At 37.2% G+C, this 20,406-nt stretch overlaps 2 protein-coding genes and 1 long non-coding RNA gene across 4 annotated transcripts in view; all 3 read left to right on the forward strand.

Moving 5' to 3' along the window:
- Nucleotides 1-2,563: 2,563 nt before the first annotated feature.
- On the forward strand, nt 2,564-4,997 carry LOC145205452 (uncharacterized). Its single transcript, XM_080078177.1, has 3 exons — nt 2,564-2,849; nt 3,924-4,180; nt 4,392-4,997. The coding sequence occupies exons 1-3, from the start codon at nt 2,564-2,566 to the stop codon at nt 4,569-4,571; spliced, it is 723 nt and encodes a 240-aa protein (XP_079934303.1). The 3' UTR covers nt 4,572-4,997.
- Nucleotides 4,998-7,694: 2,697 nt separating this feature from the next.
- The window catches only part of LOC145204252 (uncharacterized), a 44,790-nt gene continuing 32,078 nt past the window's right edge, over nt 7,695-20,406 (forward strand). For both annotated transcript variants that reach the window (XR_013853458.1, XR_013853459.1), the window contains exons 1-3: nt 7,695-7,758; nt 8,788-9,229; nt 9,533-9,642. This is a non-coding gene — a long non-coding RNA (uncharacterized LOC145204252). The remainder of the gene's footprint in view (nt 7,759-8,787; nt 9,230-9,532; nt 9,643-20,406) is intronic.
- On the forward strand, nt 17,953-20,072 carry LOC145205185 (uncharacterized). Its single transcript, XM_080077844.1, has 3 exons — nt 17,953-18,238; nt 19,216-19,469; nt 19,893-20,072. Exons 1-3 carry the CDS (start codon nt 17,953-17,955, stop codon nt 20,070-20,072), a joined length of 720 nt encoding a protein of 239 aa, XP_079933970.1.

Genomic DNA, 20,406 nt, shown 5'->3' on the forward strand with positions numbered 1-20,406 from the left:
ACAGTGACACAATTACGGTGTCGTCTGCAGAACCAACGTTGGGTTCTTAACCAGAATAGTGTTTAATCCAGGAATGTACAGCGTTGATCTTGGAATAAAAAGTTGGTCTTGGTTCGAACAATCGTCGTTCCCCCCAGGAAACGACCCCAACCAGAAGGTAACCGCTTGAAGCGTCACCAACAACAAGCGGACCACCAGAGTCTACCTACAAAACAACCATTTATTGAAAATTAACGACTTAGACTCAGATAGAAAACCTATGATTATTATTAAAGCAACAATTTTATACAAATTCTCACCACACAAGCAATATTTTTTTTTCAAATTGTCACCACACAGCCCGCCTTTCCACCAACACAAAGCATGCATTATGTAAACTTGCTTCCGACAACTCCTACGCGTGCTCTTGCAGAAAGCAAGGGAATTTTTGCAACGTGCATTGTTGCATCCGAGATCGGCCCGTTTAGGTAACAAACATGTTCATACAACTGATAATGCGACCAAATATTGTAAATCAAACGTTTCCAACTGATTTTTGAATGCTTTACAACCCGGGATAAATTTTAATCCCTATTTTGGTTTAAACACTGGATACTCCCAGGTAATGTCCGGGTCAACTTTTGTATGTCTGTATAAAGGTCATATGCCTTAATTTAAAGCAGTCGTTTTCAACTTTTATAGATCCCCAATATGGACACAAACCTCGAGTGGGAAATAGTCGAAAAAATCAAGAATACGGTGCTCATCCACTCGTGATCAATCTAAATTTAAAGGATGTTTGCAACATAACCTTTACTCTGTGCATTCATTGTGCTACAGAACACGTGGATCGTGTGCCCTTTAAAGGGATTATGTCACAATGGAAAATGACCTAATGTCATTTGGAGATTGTGTTTAGTATCCGTGGCCCACATAAATACACCTCGTGCTCCCGGTTGAGAAATCGCAGGTTTAAAGAAATTGACAAAGTTTCTGTCATACTCTGTAGTGTTGTCCCTTTTTGTAAAGTTAGAATATAGCCCCATCCAGTGGTGGTTATAATGGTTCCTTCTTCGCGTCGTTAAGACGAATCAGCTGAACCTACCAACAATAATTAAAGAAATTGATTTCTATTTACAAATTAACCACTTGGGAGTTTCTGAGCTTTTGCCTCAAAGAATCCTCAAAACATTTTGTTCCCTTACATTGGAATTAAAAGTGGCTTCAGTTTCAAAAAAATATTTTGCTTACTTACATAAGAATTTAATGTCGCTGCATATTCCAGGTGTGCGATAGTGAAGTCATAGTTATGTGTCGTTGAGTTATAAATCGAAACGGGGATAATCAGTCCTTGCTCCTTCCAATTAATAGTTCCCAACACCACTGTGACGCCGCTTCAAAAAACAAAACGGAATGTTTAAAAGATTGTATTTTAACCTCAATGAATTGTGAGAGGTAAATAGATAAGCATCGTTTTCAGGGATTAAGAATGGGTGGAAGGATTGTGTATAAAGAACAACCAACCTTATTAGATTTACGAACGCTTTATTTTCACAAACGAAAACAACACTAACTTAAATGTAGATTCGAATCCAACTGACATATCAGCACACACGATACACATTATGTCATATGTGCCGAGGACTGCAAAACAGTTTTGTGTGATATTTGGGGTGGCACACGTTTTTTTGTCTACGCGAGTTGTTTACAGACTCGATGATGAACAAAGCAGCTACTCAGGCAGATGTATGAGTAAGCAAATGTTTTTCCAACAAATTATGGGTTACCGTGATGTCATTACGTGTCAGTTTGTTATGAAGCAAGTCACTGTTTGTTATGGCGTCCTTTACAACTCATGTTTACTCACAAGTTTCAGGTAGTGAATCATTTTCTGGCTTATTTGCAGTTTGTCTGATGAAACTCAATTACGTAACACTCGATATAACATAAACTGCATGCAGGTTTCAAATGCAACTTTGTTTGTTTACAAATCCAGTAGGAAGGCGATCTGCCTAAATTTTGTTTATGATATAATTTTGTTAACTTTATACAGTTTCCTTATAGAGCAGAGTTTCCCAAAGTTGGGTTGCCTGAAAAATCTTTGGGTCGCCGATTTATGTAACAAAGTCATCTACTTTTATTATTGCTTCGTAGCCTTTATTTTCCCTATAGTTTTAGTCATATTTCCATGGTATGACACGCTGCAATATTTTCCCATAATTCACAAACCTTTGACATACCACCATTTTTGTAGCAGACATTATGACATTTTGACTTGCAGTAGTGTTTAATTCCAAAATACCCAGAAACACAACCGAATTTAGTCACATTTGTTGTGTGGAAGTTTGACGTCGCTTTGTCTAAGTTATTTACAGGCTCTCCCTCCAAATACACTGACGTCATGAATCAAACACCGACAATGCGAGTCGTCGAAGAAAAAGGCGATTGTTTCAGCATCACTTGCCATGGTGACAACACGAGAGACGTTTTAGAAAAAGGAGTCTTTTTGCTTGCGGCACATCTGCCATTTATATATACCTTGATGTCACACAAACAAATCAGTTGCTTTTAGTCTTCGGGCAGGATGTACTTGTTAACTAAGCTTTTTTTCCTCTTGACAATCATTGATGCGTCATATTGTCATGACAACCACCAGCAAAAATATTTGGTTTGTCGGCCGCTTGACAGTTTGTTTGAGCAACAACCTTCAAGTTTTTTGAATCAGTCGACACTAAGAGGACCTCCAGGTCGGCCAGGTGATCGCGGACCTCCCGGGGATAAAGGTGACCAGGGTCAACCTGGTCCTATTGGACCCCAATCATTGCTGAATTGGACCCGAATCGACAATCGTATACATGAAATAATTAAGGGTAAGACTGTGTTTTCTGTTATTGATAACATAGGAATTTAAATTGAATTCTAATTATTGAATGGACAACAAAATCATTGCCTACAAAACATATTTACACAACTATGTGATGCCAATACCATTAATAATTGCTACTGCAAATGCACTAAAATTGGTAGTGGAAATGCTTTTAAACAATGCATTAAATACAAAGTAACCAAGTATGCAATAATTCTGTAACTTTTACTGTCACTGGCGAGTTTCCCAGAAATACACGGAATCAGAATTACAGCTTTGACGTCACGCATGTAGTGGATAAATCCCAACACAAGTGACAAACTTCCTACAGGAGCTACTTAACTGGTTGTTTTCCTCGGAATCATCAGTGTTTCTTACATACAATTCTCACATAAGCTACACAGGTTCTCCACTGAACCTGTGTAGCTCAGTTGGCAGAGCGCGAGTCCCAGAAACACTCCTGTCGTGGGTTCGAATCCCGGCTGATTCCGTATGACTTTCAATAGGCCTGGTGTAATATGATTTCTTCATGAGTAATCGGTCTGCATCGATTGTGATCGGTCTGCATCGACGCTTTAGGGATCCCAGCTATTTATCTTTGACTCAACTGATTACTGGTCGATCTGGCAATCCCTTACTACAAAGCTAACATGTGATAGGTAGAAAACGGTGCTTGTGATTCGACTTTCAGAAAGACTCCTGTCGTGAATTCGAATCCCACCGCAAGCAGGATTTTTCTTTTTTCAACTGCAGTCCGGAATTTTGGCATAAAATTTATGTTCTGAATTTCTACTACCCTAATCTGCAGTAGTTTTCACAATTCCTTTTACATAATAGTTTTGTGTGGAACAATTGCGCATTCACTGACAAACAATTACATATTTGACGTCTTGAACATTTGACAGTTGAAGCTAGTAACCATTTTCGGCGCTATCTCGTGTACATATATTTGCTCTAAAATGCGAATTACATCCCATTTAGCACTGTTCCAACAAAATTGACACAAGCAGACCAATAAGTTCCCCATACCAACACTGTCAGTCAATATTTGAATGGCAAAATTTCTTTCTATTGGCAGAGCAAAGAAACTGTACAGGAGTCGTGTACAGAGATCATTGCTACTGGCTACCGTGGACTATTGTTGCGAAATTCAGTGGTCACGGTGGAAAGTCGGCAGCTGCAAATGTTTGTAGTTCCCACGGAGCCACATTGGTTGACATAGAGACTAAAGAACAATATGATGTACTTTACAAATACATTGGGAAAGCTTGGCTGATGTACGTTAATCACCCGACATACGATTTTGTTCGAGTGTGGTTGGCATCAAGTTACACGGTGAGTGTTTCATTTCTTACAAGCGACAATTCATTGCAAAGAGAACAGTGTTATCAAAGCAAACAAATTTAAATTGAGGAACTACGTAATAGTTGTTTAACTTTAACAATGTTATAGATGTTTAGTAAAAACAAATACTTTAAGTAAGTCAGTCGTAAATAGATTGATTATCTGGTTTCATGTTGTGGCTAATCAACGTTAATTTGTTTAGAATGGAAATGCGGTGAGCTCCACAGGTGGGAGCGTTTACACACAATGGTATAGCAGCAGCTATCCTAGCAACAGCCCTGGTATCGGATGGCTTGTGGGGCAACCTACATATTCTGGGTCTTCCGGGATGCAGACAATTACCGAGGGTTATCAAAACGCTCTGCCGTTCTGTCGCCTGTAAATTACCTTTTGAATTGTTTTTCAGAAACAATAAAATATTCACTCGTCTGTTTCTGTGATAAATTAATTAAAATCAAAGACTTTGTCAAGCTTAATTCAAGTTAAATGATCGCACTGACAAATATCGCTTTTTCGTTGCTTTTTTCAAGTTTTTGTAACCCAAATGTACACTGGTTTGTTAACTAACCGATATGATACAGGTATAACTTTGTCACAAACGGTATTTTGTAAATATTTAAAAACTCACAATTTGAAATGTATTGAAACCTGCGCTTTGTCGGGTTTGTCGCTGGAGTAGAAAAATACCGGTTTGGGATGTGAGGAGAAATAATAGAGTATAAAGAGCAGCTTCGATCTAAATGACAATTCACATTTATTTTGGTGTTGTTTGGTAATTTTTCTGCCGCAGCGCGTTGTACAAATGTAAAACTTGTTATTTGAAAAGTGTGTTTTATGCGGTTTAAAGTAAAACCAGTAGGAGATTGTGTTTGACAGCCGCAAGAGCATGAAGCCCAACATCTTACGAATGTACACAGAAAGTAGATCAATGTTTCAATTCTACATTAAATTCAAAGTCTGATTTTGTCGTTAAAAATATCTTACATCTCAAGCATTTATATAAGTTAAAAGTAGGATCAAAATACTAAATCACAAATAAAAAAATAAACCTATTTCTTTAAATCAGTAAGGTTTAAACCAAAACATTTCGACATTTGGTTGCCGTTGGCAAAATAAGGATCGTAAAAAAAGATTGTAGGCTAAACTCCTGTAATAGATAAATTAAAATATTTGTAAGGAAACCAAATTCGGCAGGATAAAGCAAACTGTGTGTCACGTTTCCAATAGTTGATAAAATATAACTTATTGACATACACCAGAGGTGTCAATCTTTTTCAGTGTAGGACCAAATACATTTACCATGATTACACAAGGTGGTTTTTCTCTGTTGCATACCAAAAATGCTTAAATTGAGTACCAAATATTAAAAGTACCAAACGAGTACCAAATTAAATCATTATCACCAAATTAAAAAAAAATGTTTGTTGATATTGTACTATTGTACAAATTATAGTGACACATTTAGGGTGTCGTCGACAGAACCAACGTTAGTTTCCTGAACAAAATTGCTTTTGACCCAGTCACGTAGAGCGCTGATCTTGCCATAAACGTATGGAACTCGGTTGGAACAGATTTTGTTACCCCAGGAAACGACCCCAACCCGACGGAAACCGCTTGCAGCGTCACCAACAACAAGCGGACCACCAGAGTCTCCCCACAAACATATCATATCTTAAAAAGTAACCACACATATAATATGCTTATGATTATTATTTAACCAATAATATTATTCTTAGTGCTGAGTTGTTTAGCAAACAACATTAGCTTAGAAATCGATTTCCACAAGTCACGTGATCCTTACTAGCCTCGCGTCCAGTGGCACAAACCGTGCGATCCGCAATCTTGCTTTTGACAATCCTTTGACTTTTCATCTCAAACACAAACTAGAAGTGATGCAGATTCCTGACGTCACGTTCACATTGGCAACCGATGGCAAAACTGTAATTGTTAAACTGGAGATTTTTGGACTGAACAGTGCGAGATGTTATTGCATGTTCACATAAGAACTCACAAATACAGCGACTTGTTCATTTCAGGTTTGTGGGGTGACGTCTACATATGGAACAGGCGCGTCGGACCATTTGCCCAGAATTGCTGTATCTGCTGTCACCAAGTGGTAAATTACAACATTTTATTTTACACACACGGTGGCGCTACAGCATTGCTTGTTGCGCGGGTCAGACTCTTACTTTAAATATGTTTTTTCGAAAAATCAAATATTATTAAATTGTTTTTGACAGAAATTAACTGACGTTTTAACATGCCAAAATATTGCAATGCGCCAGGCGCAAATATTTTATAAAAGTATTTATGAAAAGTTTTTCTTATTTTTCTGTGACAAACAATGTTTAAACAATCCTTTCAGAGGTTGTCTTTTTGTGGTTTTCTGTGTAATTTCTTATTGATTTTCGTATTGTGTTATGCGAAATAAAATTCAATACTACTGAGGTCATCACTGGTTTAAATCATTGACACCAAGCGAAATACAAAGTTGATTTTGACCTGCACATTTATTTCTCCGTGATCTTTATCAATCTCTTCTTACATATCAAAATTTTGAAATTCGGCTGTACACAAAATGAAAGTAACGATATAGAGAACATAAAAATACATTATGATGTGCGCTTTGTAATCAGTGTTTGGGTTGTGTTTCACCAGTCAATTTTCAGCGCATTTTAGTCAGGATTTGAAGGCGCCATTGAAGGCGCCATTGAAGGCGCCATACCGAATCAGCCGGTCACCAACGAGTAGACTAGAAAAAAGAGCCATTCTTGGTAAACTAAACACGAATCGACCCTGCGTTTTTACAAAAGATAAATCGATTTTAATACCAGCACAATGCATGATGAGGCTGTGTATAATAACAACAACGTTATAATTATTGCTTTACAGGCATTTTTTCGTCTGAATAACATTACTTCAATCTTTGCCTGTTACAGAACCCTTACAACGAGCACAAATTAACCAAAGAATATGTTTTTAATGTAACCTGACATAAGACAGGTTTCATTGATCTCTTATTTCCAACTACTGGATAATTACGAAAGCCACTGCGCTGCCGAATGGTTGGAGGCTCCGTTCCATGCTCTAAACGTCGCGTGTTCAAATCCCTCAAAATTCGAAGTTTTTTTAAAAAACACAGCAAGTGACAAAATTTTGAATGTTAATAATCACCTAATGCATGATAAGTTCATGAATAGTAACGTCTCTCAATTTTTTTCATGTTAGTTTTTGCGTCTGAATAACGTTACTTCAACTTGTCCATGTAAAGCTCTTACAAACAAGCAAAGTTTAATGTGTAGAGTATTAGTGACATAATCAGTCTTGGTCTCTTCAATTTGCAAACTTGTTGCAAACAGGCACGCTCTACTTGTTTCTTTCCGCGGGAGGTGATTGGCTGGTCAGAACACGTGACTGCTTGATTGAGCAAACGAGAACTCCGCAGGCATCAGCTGAATTGGGGATTCCGAAGCTGACTTGCAGGGGCGCCAAGGTTGATATAAAAGCAAAGAGCTGATTCCACGCGCTTTTAAACACGTTTTCCTGGGAGCGGATGATAGAAGCTGCTCGTAAGTTTGGGTTGAATAAATAAGATATGTGGTGTTAGATGTTGTTATACATAAACGCCATAGTATATTTACATACACGTTGTAACATAGGGTATTTACGGTATTGTTTTAATGTATAAGTTTAAATACCAAACAGTTTAGTGATTACTTATATAGTGGTGTGTTTTAATCTCCGAACTGTATAATCTAATCATGTACACGTTGTGACAAAATATATTTGATATAGTTTATTAAATAAATAGGTTGGCAACCGAATTAACTAATTACTGCATAGTTATTGAACTCAAACGTGTGGTGGACTGTTCCATCGAGAAACATGCATCTTATCATATGCGCGTTATAACGTAAAGTATATTAGGTATAGTTTGAATATATAAAGTTAAAACCGAATAAATTACTGATTATCATATATAGTTGTGCGAGTTATCAAACGTAACGTGTAGTAAACTGTCGCTTTTACAAACTGTATTGACAGTGTAGTTGGTTTAGGAATGAATAGCTAGCTTCCTAGTTAGCTTATCAGAGCGGTTGGTAGCAATCCTTGTAAGCTTTGGGAAACAAATGCTTTTGCCTTAGGTTAATTGGTTTCTGTGTTTTATGCCTTTTCGAAACTGCCGACGTGAAGCAACTGTCTTTAACTGAATGCTCGAGTGATGCTGTTTGTAGTTGTGCGTTTTTTCTTCCCACTGTTAAAGTTAATTTCTCTTAAAAGCAGCACTACGCTCGTTTTCAATATATTAAGATCAGGCCACACTCGTTTATGAATTAGCATATGCCAGGTTTATATGAGGCTTCATACCGAATTAGATGCTTGGGAGACCGGATTTACTCGGTATAACGCCTGCAATATGTCTCGCGTGATCTATTTCTATTACAGAGTAACAATTTATTTTGTCACTATAACTAGAGAAATCTATTAATAATCGTAATGCAAGTTTATAGTGCATATGCACAATTTATTTCGTTACTTTAAATATCTTGAATTTTTGATATTTACTTAACACTAATTGCAACTTGCATATTTTTCAGCTGTTACGTCACAATATCGTGATTGATGACGATGGCACTGTATGGCGTCATAGTGACAATACCGGTTTGTTAATTGTTTCTGCTCGGGACGATTTTAAAACACTTAGGGACTTACCCAGAACCTTGTTTTGTTTTTACTATTTTTTGTTTACTTTTATTCTCTCCCCTTTTATTCTTTTTTATTCTGAACTTGTTTTTTTCGCCGCATTATATAATATCGAGGGTGTGCACGACCCTTTATATTATTTTTGCGGATTTTTTAAACAAGGTTTCTGGGTTACTTACTACGCGCATAAACGGCCTCTTTACTTAATTTATAAACGTTTAATCTTAAAGCGAACAACGGCATTTCAGAATAGTTTAACTCTAAAACCGGTTTTGTCACACTAAATGACAACCATGCAACCATCCAACGGACCTGAACGGAACTGAAGCCCCAGTGGTGAGTTTTAGAAGGGCAACTGGTTTTCGTTTTGTCGCATGCGGGCGTTGGTGACAAACCTTGTATTGATGGAAGTTTCAATTTATATAATGAACACGTCTGTTAAGGACAATTGTATAGGTTTTGTTTAAGTCTTCAGCGGGCGTATTTGCCCGCAAGGCAATTTTTTTCATGGCACGCCAAACGATTTGTGCGTTTATATTAGAGTGCGTATATTTATTAGCTACATTAGAGTTTTATTAAATAAATAACGTTCCATGTATGATACTTGGGACTTTGTAAGAATTGTTAATTTGTCTGCAGCTGAGTGGAGACGCCGGGATAAGAAAGGGACGATGATCAGATTCGTATATCCGGACCAAAGGAGTTGACTGGAGTTGATCAACCATCAAATCAGCAAGCACCAGGAGGAGGTTAATATGTTTGTTTTGTCGCTGGAGTGACGTAACCATTAGTGACGTCATGTTGGTTACGTCATCCATCCCCCCTTATTTAAAAGAACCTTATTCCCTTCTGATGATGCCTATTACCGCATAGGTGAAATATTTGTTTGTGTGCCTGTATTGATTAAACGGTGAATGATTTCAAAAAAGTTTTCAGTTTGTAATGATACGCGACTGTTTTCTCCATCTCACGTACTGAGTCTCTGGCGACTCGTGATTATACAATAAACTACACAGTTTAGGAGGATAATAGGTCTACTACAAAATTTTGTTGCGAGAAAAAGAGAGTCTTCTTATGTGAAATAACTTTCTACGTTTGTTGCACATTGCTGTGTTTAAAACGTTGTTGATTTGTCTGCAGCTGCGTGAGACGACAGGATGGTCCATCGGTCGAATCCGGATCTACAGGAGTTGACTAACGAATCAGCAAACATCAGAAACAACGACATCAGGAAAGTAACGAGGTAACTTTGTTGAAATGAATCTTAACTTGTACGCCAGGCTTAATATAGATGTTGTATGAAACCAACGCGCACATCCATGCATTTTTATATGGGGAAGCGTGAAGTGGAAAAATCTAGCCTGCGGTGGGATTCGAACCCATGATGTGTGTTGTTCTTTAAATCACAGTTTTTATAAATTAACCACATAGGTTTTTTGCAAGCGCTAGGAAGCAAAGCACGAAAATACGGTTCGTAACAGACATGCAAAACACACTACATTTTTCAACCTACCCATGTTGTCAAACCCAGTCGTGTTGCCCTTCGCGCCGCTCGCTTCTCCAGTGAGATCACAACTTTTGTGTCACTTATTAGTCGTCTTAAAGTTAGTCTACTTCACTTAACCTACGTTCCCAATATACGTATGTATTACCGTTCCCAATATACGTATGTAGTACCGGTATAACGCCTTCAACAGGCCTGGTGTACTGTGATTTATGAATGAGTGTGCCGTGATCGCTGGTCTGCAAGGACGCTTCAGGGCTGATCCCAGTAGGAATGTATTCAACTTTATTTGTACCATTCTCTATAGATTTTATGTGCGAATTCAAAAATACAAGTTAGCATACCAGTGATTGATGTATTACTAGGCATTCCAACTACCTTTGCAGTTTATGAACTTTCCATGTAACTTATAATAGTCGCAGGCTTAGCACAAGTACAACTTTACATTTATTTCCAGGAACTGCACCACATTTACTTGGATTACGCAAGAAACAACTCAATCATCGAACAAGGAACTTAAATTCCGATAAGACAGGTTTCGAGTCTGTCGTGTAATTTACCAAAGTCGTTCAAACAAAATAATTTAAATGTAACTCCATACTTTTAATATAATTTCATGACATGATAGTAGTTTTTACTTTATAGACTCTATTGTAGATTTTTTAATATTTTATAAACTCTTAATTTTCATCTCCCGTAATCGGGTTTTGCTTTCATAACTTGGACGACATAAAATGCACGACAAACTCTTTTCATGTGTTTGGGTAACTAATGTGTTTAGGCTATTTGTTGTTGTGTTAAATTTGTTTAGACTAATTAATTGGGAATTTAAAGGGGGGACCACGATGGCGTTTTTACTTGGTTAGTTTACAAAACCTCTACATTACCCCCCTTCACTAATATTAAGTTTTCTTTCGCCTTAATGGGATAATGTGTCATGAAAACTACTTGTTTGTAAGTTTACTCCCATATTTAATAAGTAAAGTTAATTTTAACGATATATTAATTCATTACTACGATGGTCCCTTCTATACCCTTCTTAAAAACTACCTTCGTTAAAAGTGTTATTAAACCATATCCAAATCTTTCAAACTTTAGACCTTAATTACATAATTATTTTATAAACTATAGTTTTTTGCTCCCTTACATCCAACGTAACGTTAATGCCCAGTTGCAGTCGTTGACTTTACGCCTTTGTAATTGAACCACGGTTTTAAACCAGATTCTTTTCCTTATCTTAAAAACAGACTTAAATTTTCACCCATCCAATCTTAGTTTAGTCTTTCATGTATATAATAACTTTACTAATCGCCATTACTATTCCTAGATTCCAATATGCACAACTGCAGTTTTAAAAGGTTACCAGCGAGGATTGATCAGCTAAATGATGTCAAATAATAATCATTCTATTCGCTTTGTTTTAATTACGATTCAAACAACCATTTATCCAAGGTACTTGATCCACCAGTTTTTACGTTTTTAAATCGAATATTATGGGTAATAGAATGATAAGGTAATGGGATACCCGGAAACCTTGTTTCATGATCTATTTTTTATTTACATTTACTTCACTTCTCTTTTATTCTTTACATTCCTTGTATTTTTTTCGCCGCATTATATAATATCGAGGGTGTGCACGGCCCTTTATATTATTTCTGCGGATTTAAACAAGGTTCCGGGTTTATTATTTGCGCATAAACTGTAATATTAACTTTGATAAAACGTAATTACGTCTTTACCGCAACCTCGCATAGTTTACTTTCTGTTGGACCATCAAAATTCGACAAAACTTGGCTACACGCCATTACCGGGTGCTATTGGCCTTGCCTTTGCACTCCGGGCTGCGCCGTCGTTGTCTAATATTTGCGAACCTCTTGCCTCTGGACGCCCGACACGGCGTGCGTCTTGGTGAGATGGTCAGTATACTCCTGGTATGGTGTTTTTGTCAACGGCTGGTCGCGCCACAGGTCAGGGGTCAAGTAGCTGTACGTCTTCGAGATGGCATTGAACGTGGCCTTGGCAAAGTTTCCCAGCGTGGCGGTCTGTCCAGCGGCAGATGTGTAACAATCTTCCAAACCAGCCATACTCAACAGCTTTTTGGGTACTGGAGCTGACATTTTGTATTTGTATCCCTTTGTGACACCAGTAGCCATGTTTTTAATATGACTGCAAATTGTGCGCACACATGACAGGTCCTTGCGTTATAGTAGGGGAATTGCCTTAAGCGCCTTTTCCTTCCCCTAACACTTTACATCATAGTAGGGGAATTCCCTAAAGCGCCTTTTCCTCCCCTAACACGTTACGTCAAAGTAGGGGAGTTCCTGTTTGCTCAAGAAAACACAAGTTGGCGCCCTATTAATTTTTCAACTTATTTCCTTTTCAGTGAGGTTTTGTATTCTACCTGGTAAACCGCCCTAGTAGTTAAGCGTGTGTGTGTTGTGAGGGTTTTAATACTTAACGTTTAAATTTATGTATGTTTTTATTTGCAAATAGTTTTGTTAACACTCGTGTATGTATGTTTAAATATATTTGTTTGTTTTTAGTTTTTTGATAACAGTAGAGGTATGTTTATGTGTGTGTGTGTGTGTGTGTGTGTGTGTATGTTTGTGTTACTGTTTTTACTAGGAGTTTATCCCCGTTTGTATAGGCTTAATTGATTGTAGCTGTAATATTTGTTCATATATATATATATCTGTTTCAGTAACAGATATATGTGTCTATATCTGTTGCTGATTTACAGTGACAGATGTAAATATATGTTTATGATGTTTTTGTGTATTTTTATTATTGTTAACGCTGTTTAATTTACTTGCGCCAGTCTGTTTTCCTCGTTTCGGTTGTAGTTCTGCACCGAACGAGGGTTTCTCTACTGCCTTAGATGAAACCCATTGCGTGGGTTGACACCTTGACGTGGTGCAATGGCTTTCAAACCAAGATCAACCTGCAGAACACAGTGTTTTCCCAGTTTTCATTCCCAAATATTTATTTTGTTCTTACCCTTTGCGCGTTTTGGCTGTTGGGCAAAAAATAAGTTTGTTTTTTATATTCCTTTACACACTTTCCTCTACAGATACATATGCGACATTCGTGATGGCCTCAGATTTCGGGAAACTTCGGAAAAACTTCTTCGTGCCTTGGTTTCATTTATTTCTGCTTCATTTTTTAATGGACTTTGTTGTATCGCAATAAAATAACACTTACAAATGTAAAAACCACGCAGTTTACACAGACAGAAAGTACCTATTTTGGCTGTTAAGGCAGAAAAAAGTAAAACATTGATAACTCAGTATTGCTCCATGTAACATTTAAATGGGGACCTATGCGTTACTGCTACAACGAGAATTGACCTTATGTTTCCTGTTTCAGATTATTTGCGGTCACCCATGTGTTTCTGCTTGTGGCAAAAAGTAACGCATGGGTCTCCAAAAAACATGGCAAAAGCAGTAACACATGGGTCCCGTAATTAAAATAAGCAGAACTTTTACTAATTTTTTTAACTGACCCCAAACTTAAGAGAACCCTTATCTAATAAACCAATGCTTTATCCAGTTAAACATAACTAAACCGATACCTAATTTAAATAAGCCCATACCTAATATAACAGAACTCGGGTTAAGATAACTAAACTCTTATTTTAACAATGTAACTAAACCCATACCCACTTTAACATAACTAAAGCCATATCAGTTTAACATACCTAAACCCACTCATAACCTAGTATAACTAAACCCATACAACTTAACCCAGTTTAACTGAACATAACCCATAGATAACCTAAAACCTGAACCAACACTTACCCAATTTTACTGAACCCATACAACATAACCCAAATTAACTTAACCCAGATTAACATAACATAAGCCATACTTCACCTAAAACTTCCAATTCATACCCATACTTAACCTAATTTAAATGAACCCAGTTTAACAAAATTAAACTCTTACTGAACCTAATTAAAATGAACCCTTACCTAACCTTATGTAAGTAAACTCACACATAAACTAATTAAAATGAACCCTTGCCTAATCCAACATAACTGAACTCCGGCATAACCAAACTTAACCTAGTCAAGTTTAGCAAAATACTTATACCTAAATAAAATAACTCAACTCATACATGCATACATAAGCCAAATTGAACCTATATTTAACCCCACATAATTAAACCCATATCCAATGTAACATAACTAAATCGATACATAAGCTAAATTAACTGAACCCAGGTTAACATTAGGCCTACTAAACGTATACTTTACCCAATTATGCTAGACCCTGATTTAACCTGCAACTAACCTAACATAACTAAACCATACCTTGTTTGCATAATTCGAAACTTAACCCAAAAAGTCTTAACTTAATTTAACATAACTAAGCTCAATCATAACCTAGTATAACTACATCCATACGCAATTGACCTTGAGTCTTTTGCAGGTGACTTTGGCAAACACGATGGATGTGAGGAAGATGTTGATGGTGAGGAGAATCCCGGTCGGGAGGAGGAATCCGAATGAGAGAGAGGCGAGATGAAGCCAACACACGTGATGCAATCGGTAAGCGGATTCGAAGAATATATTGTCTGTGTGATGTCATAATAGTTTGTTATTAAACAAGCAAAAGGTTTTGATTCAATAGTAATAGACCTGTGGTTTCCGAACCGGGGAGGAATTTTTGTTTGTGATTAAAATATTAAACAAAGGATTTAATGCAAAACCTTGCAAAGGAGTTGTATTGAACAAATGATCCCTAGCACACAAACAAAATTCCTTTGCATGCCATAAACCACAGGGAGCAACATTAGCATTTAATTCAAACCAGACATAATTGAAGGCACAATGTTCGTAAAATATACTTACTGTGAGGCTTGTATTTGGAGCTTTATTACCCAATTCTTCAGGGAGATCATAATTGTTTGTGATTAGAAAAGTAAACAAGGTTTTGATTTAATAGTAATAGCTTAGATCTGTGGTTTCCGATCGGAAAGGAATTTTCAAACTTGAGGGGGGGAAACTTACGTGAATGGAAGTATGTAATAAAATTTTCTACAAATTTGAGATAAAATGAGTGATTGGGGAGCGCAGATAACTATTGAGTTGAGTTTATTTTGCTTGGTGAAAGGCAACATAGCGACACAATTGCACTAAAACAATCACCAAGCTGGTAATGCTTTTCTACTACAAATGCTTTTCCACTACTGATTGCCTCATGTTGCCCCTACAATGTGTTTGTTACGAGTTTTGTCTGTAGAATTGGGCGTTTTTAATTCAGTTTGATATTTAAAGGCGGTGTAAAAATGTCAAGGTATAATTTGCTCGATAATGAACAAAACAATAGTTAATCCTGTGATTCTGAATCTTTTTGGGCACTTAATCTCCTCTTTAATCCTAATGCTCACCATCAAGTTAAATACAAATCAAATAAACTTTCATAGTACGCCAGGACCATTGAATACGAAATTACGAATCAAGCCAGTCAGCAAACATTCCCATACGGCAAAAATCTGAAGTCAACTTTGTTCAAATTTAATGCCTCATTCGAATCATTGATGACCAACTAAATCTCCTTGTATATGGTTAAACATTTTCGTCGCATATATCGTAACTTAAAACCTCCATAGTGCTGGGGGAAGCTAGAGCAATTTCCAAATGGACCACAAAGTTAACTGCGCCTGATATCTGCACATTAGCCTAAAAAAAAACTCTTCGTAACCAATAGTGAAAACGTATGTTATAAAATCCCCGGTTTGTTATAGAGAGACCGCCAACTTCAACAGATTTTTTTAGTTTCGTTTCTGGGTATTTGGTTAGTTTATGGAGACGACAAGACCATGCTTTTGTCGCATGGTCGTCGCATGTTGAAGCGGGGAGGGGCCTCTACAACTTGGAAATAATTAAAAATCGCAAGATTAAAAAAATCCCTAAAAAACATTTTGCTCACTTACATATGAATTTAATGTTGCTGGATATTCCAGGTATGCGATGGCAAAGTCATTATTTATCATATGTCATTGAGTTATAACTGGAATGAGGCAAGAAGCTTGAAACGGAGATATTCTGTCCTGGCTCCTTCCAATTAATAGTTCCCAACACCGCTATAACGCCGCTGCAAAACATAGAGAAAAAATCAGGCAATATGTGCACGTCTGATTTTTGCTCGCTTGAATACGTCTGCAGCCAAGAAAAGCTGTAGTTACGTCATGTAGTTTGCAGCCAGACTCGATGGAAAGTCATTTCTGCATAACTTACATATTACGCCTAGCTGTGGGAACATTTTTTTGTATGATATTACATGTATCTCTTTATTGTTATGTTTTATTATATCTTTACTGAATTGTATCATACCACAATTGTTTTTTTCAGTTGTATAGAAGCACAACCAAGCATATTAGTTTTGCAAAAATTTTATTTTCACAAACGAAAACAACACAAACTTAAATGTAGATTCGAATTCATCAGTTTATTTCAGCATACACATTACGCACGTCGTAGTTGGTTTAATACGCATTACGTCGTAGCTGGTTTAATACGCATTACGTCATTGTTGGGTTAAACCAGTGTTTACTCGTGGAAGTGCCGAGGACAGCAAAACAGTTGTGTGACATTTGCGGTGGAACAATGGTGCTTTGTCTACACGAGCTGTTTACAGGTTCACCTTGTCTCACTGATATGAACATAGCGGCGTCTCAAGCAGATGTATGAATAAGGGATTGTCTTTCCAACAAATTATCGATTACAGTGATGTGATTACGTCAGTTTGACATTAAGCAAGTCATTGTTTGTTACGGCGTCCTTTGCAACTCATGTTTACCCACAAGTTTGAGGTAGCGCAACATTTTCTGGCTTATTTACAGTTTGCCTGATGAAACACATGAACCAAGAAAGTATTTTTGCTCAATTACGTAACACTCGATATAACTTGAAATACATGCGGGATCAAATGCAACTTTGTTTGTTTACAAATCCAGTCAGCAGGCGATCTGCTCAAATTTTGCTGTAATATATTTGTTTTAACTTTATAGAGTTGATTTTTGCATTGTAAAGAACAGAGTTTCCCAAAGTTAGCTTGAAAAATATTTTCGGTCGCCGATTTTAGTAACGAAGTCTTCTACTTTTAATATTGATTTGCAGCCTTTATTTTTCCCACAGCTTAAGTCATACTTCCATGTTTATGACACACTTAAATCTTTTCCATAATTTAAAAACCTTTGACATATCACAATATTTGTAGCAGACATTATTACAGTTTTACTTGGAGTAGTGTTAAATTCCAAAATCCCCAGAAACACAATCGAATTTAGTCACATTTGCAGTGTGAAAGACTAGCGTCGCTTTGTCGAAGTTATTTACAGGATTTCCCTCCAAATGCACTGACGTCATGGAACAAACACCGACAATGCGAGTAGTCGAAGAAATAGGCGATTGTTTCAGCATCAGTTGCCATGATAACAGCACGAGAGCCGTTTTTGAAGAAAGGAGCCTTTTTTCTTGAGGCACTTTTGTCATTTTACAAATGCCTTCAAGTCACCAAAAATAATCAGTTGCTTTTAGTCTTCGGGCAGGATGTACTTGTTACCTAAGCTTGTTTTTCTCTTGACAATCATTGGTGCGTCACATTGCCATGACAACCACCGGCAAAAATATTTGGTTTGTCGGCCGCTTGACAGTTTGTTTGAGCAACAACCTTCAAGTTCTTTGAATCAGTCAACACTAAGAGGACCTCCAGGTCGGCCAGGTAAACGCGGACCTCCCGGAGATAAAGGTGACCAGGGTCAACCTGGTCCGGTTGGACCCCAACCACTGTTGAATTGGACCCGAATCGACAATCGTATACATGAAATAATTAATGGTAAGACTTTCAGAAACAATTAATGGTAAGACTAATGCTGTCTGTTATTGATAACATGGGAGTTTAAACTGTTGTCCGAATTCTAATTATAGAATAGACCAGGGGTGTCAAACTCGCGGCCCGCGGGCCGCATGCGGCCCACGAAGCCCTCCAATGCGGCCCACGAACACTCAACAACAATTGCAGAATTTTGTCAGATGTTTATCTAATTATAATACATTTTTACTACTTTTCATAGTGAAAGCTATGATTTAAACAGAGTTTTACAGAAATTAAATTTATGAATCAAAATTCATATGTTATGAATAGATACGATAGTAATTAAACCGTTCCTCAAGGCGTTAAGTTTCAGTCAAGGGCGTACAACCTGCTGTCATAATAGAATTTCTATAAGAGTGTACCATGATCGCTGGTCTGCAACGACGCTTCAGGGATGGTTCCAGTTATTTATCAATGTCTTAACTGATTACTGGCCTATCTGGCGATCCCCTAGTACGAAGCTGACATGTACAGAGGCAAACAACGGTGCTTGTGATTCGACTTTCGGCGTTTTTTCCACTGAGTTTGCGTAGCTCAGTTGGTAGAGCGCGAGTCCCGAAAAGACTCCTGTCGTGGGTTCGAAACCCACCGCAGGCTGGATGTTTCTTTTTTCAACAGCCGTCCGGAATTTAGGCGTAAAATCTATGTTCTAAATTTTAGCGTCTATAGTACCCTAAACTGCGCTATACCCTATTGTGCGCAACAATCGAAAAGTATTCACTGACAAACAATTGCATATTTTACGATTTGAACATTTGACAGAAGCTAATAACCATGTTTCTAGCGTTTGGCGCAATATCGTGCAAATAAACGTTCTTTAAAAGTCGATGTACCTCAAATTTAGCGCAGTTGCAGCAACATTGACACAAAAGACCAATAAATTCGCTACACTACCAATACCATTATTTGTAAAAGGTGAAATTTCTTTCTATTGGCAGAAAAAAGAGTGTGTACTGGAGTCGTGTACAGAGATCATTGCTACTGGCTACCGTGGATTGTTGCAACATACAGTGGTCACGGTGGAAAGTCGGCAGCTGCAAATGTTTGTAGTTCTTACGGAGCCACACTGGTTGACATAGAGACTAAAGAACAATATGATGTACTTTACAAATACATTCAGAAATCTTGGCAGATGTACGTTGATAAACCAACATACGATTTTGTTCGAGTGTGGTTGACATCAAGTTACACGGTGAGTGTTTCATTTCTTACAAGCGGCAATTTATTTATTGTGAACAGTGTTTTTTTTAAGGTGTTTTTCAAATTTTTCCAGCGGTTTCCCAAAATTTGCCAGTAGCCTAAAAAATAATTCGTTTGAGCAAATATGGCTATTTTTTGGTATTTAAATGAAACACTTGCGGTCTCTTGAAACTACTTAGCGGTCACTCAAACCAAACCTTAAAAAAAACCTGATTGTAAAGAAAACAATGTAAAAAAAACAATGTTAAAATTGAGGAAATACGTTATATCTGAGCCGAGTGAATGCGATAATTGTTTAACTTTTCTAATTGTTCAATTATATGTTTAGTACAAACATATTATTTCAGTAAGCCTGTTTACGAATACATAGATTAGCTGGTTTCATGTTTTGGCCAATCAACGTTGATTTGTTTAGAATGGAAATGCGGTGAGCTCCACAGGTGGGAGTGTTTACACACGATGGTATAGCGGCAACTATCCTAACAGCAACCCCGGTATCGCATGGTTTGTGGGGAAACCTACACATTTTGGATCTACCGGGATGTACACAACTAGCGAGAGTGATTCAAGCCCTCTGCCATTCTGTTGCCTGTAAATTAACTTTCAATTTGTTTTGTAGAAACATTAAAATATTTACACTTCTGCTTCTGTCACAAGTTAATTAAAACTGAAATCTTTGGTGAGCTTAATCCAAGTTGAATGATCGCACCGACAAATATCGCAATATTTTAGCTTTTAGCTTTCCGATTCAAATGTACATATGTTTGTTTGCTATATTAATTTGTCACAGACGCTATTTTGTAAATCTTTAAAATCTTTTTCAAAATGTATTGCAACCAGCGCAGTGTCGGGTTTGACGCTGGAGTAGAAAAATATCGAGTTGGGATGTGAGGAGAAATAATAGAGTAACGATCAGCTTCCATCTAAAT

This window comes from Phallusia mammillata, chromosome 8, assembly GCF_965637545.1.
Source record: "Phallusia mammillata chromosome 8, kaPhaMamm4.hap1.1, whole genome shotgun sequence".
In the NCBI taxonomy this organism is placed as follows: domain Eukaryota; kingdom Metazoa; phylum Chordata; class Ascidiacea; order Phlebobranchia; family Ascidiidae; genus Phallusia; species Phallusia mammillata.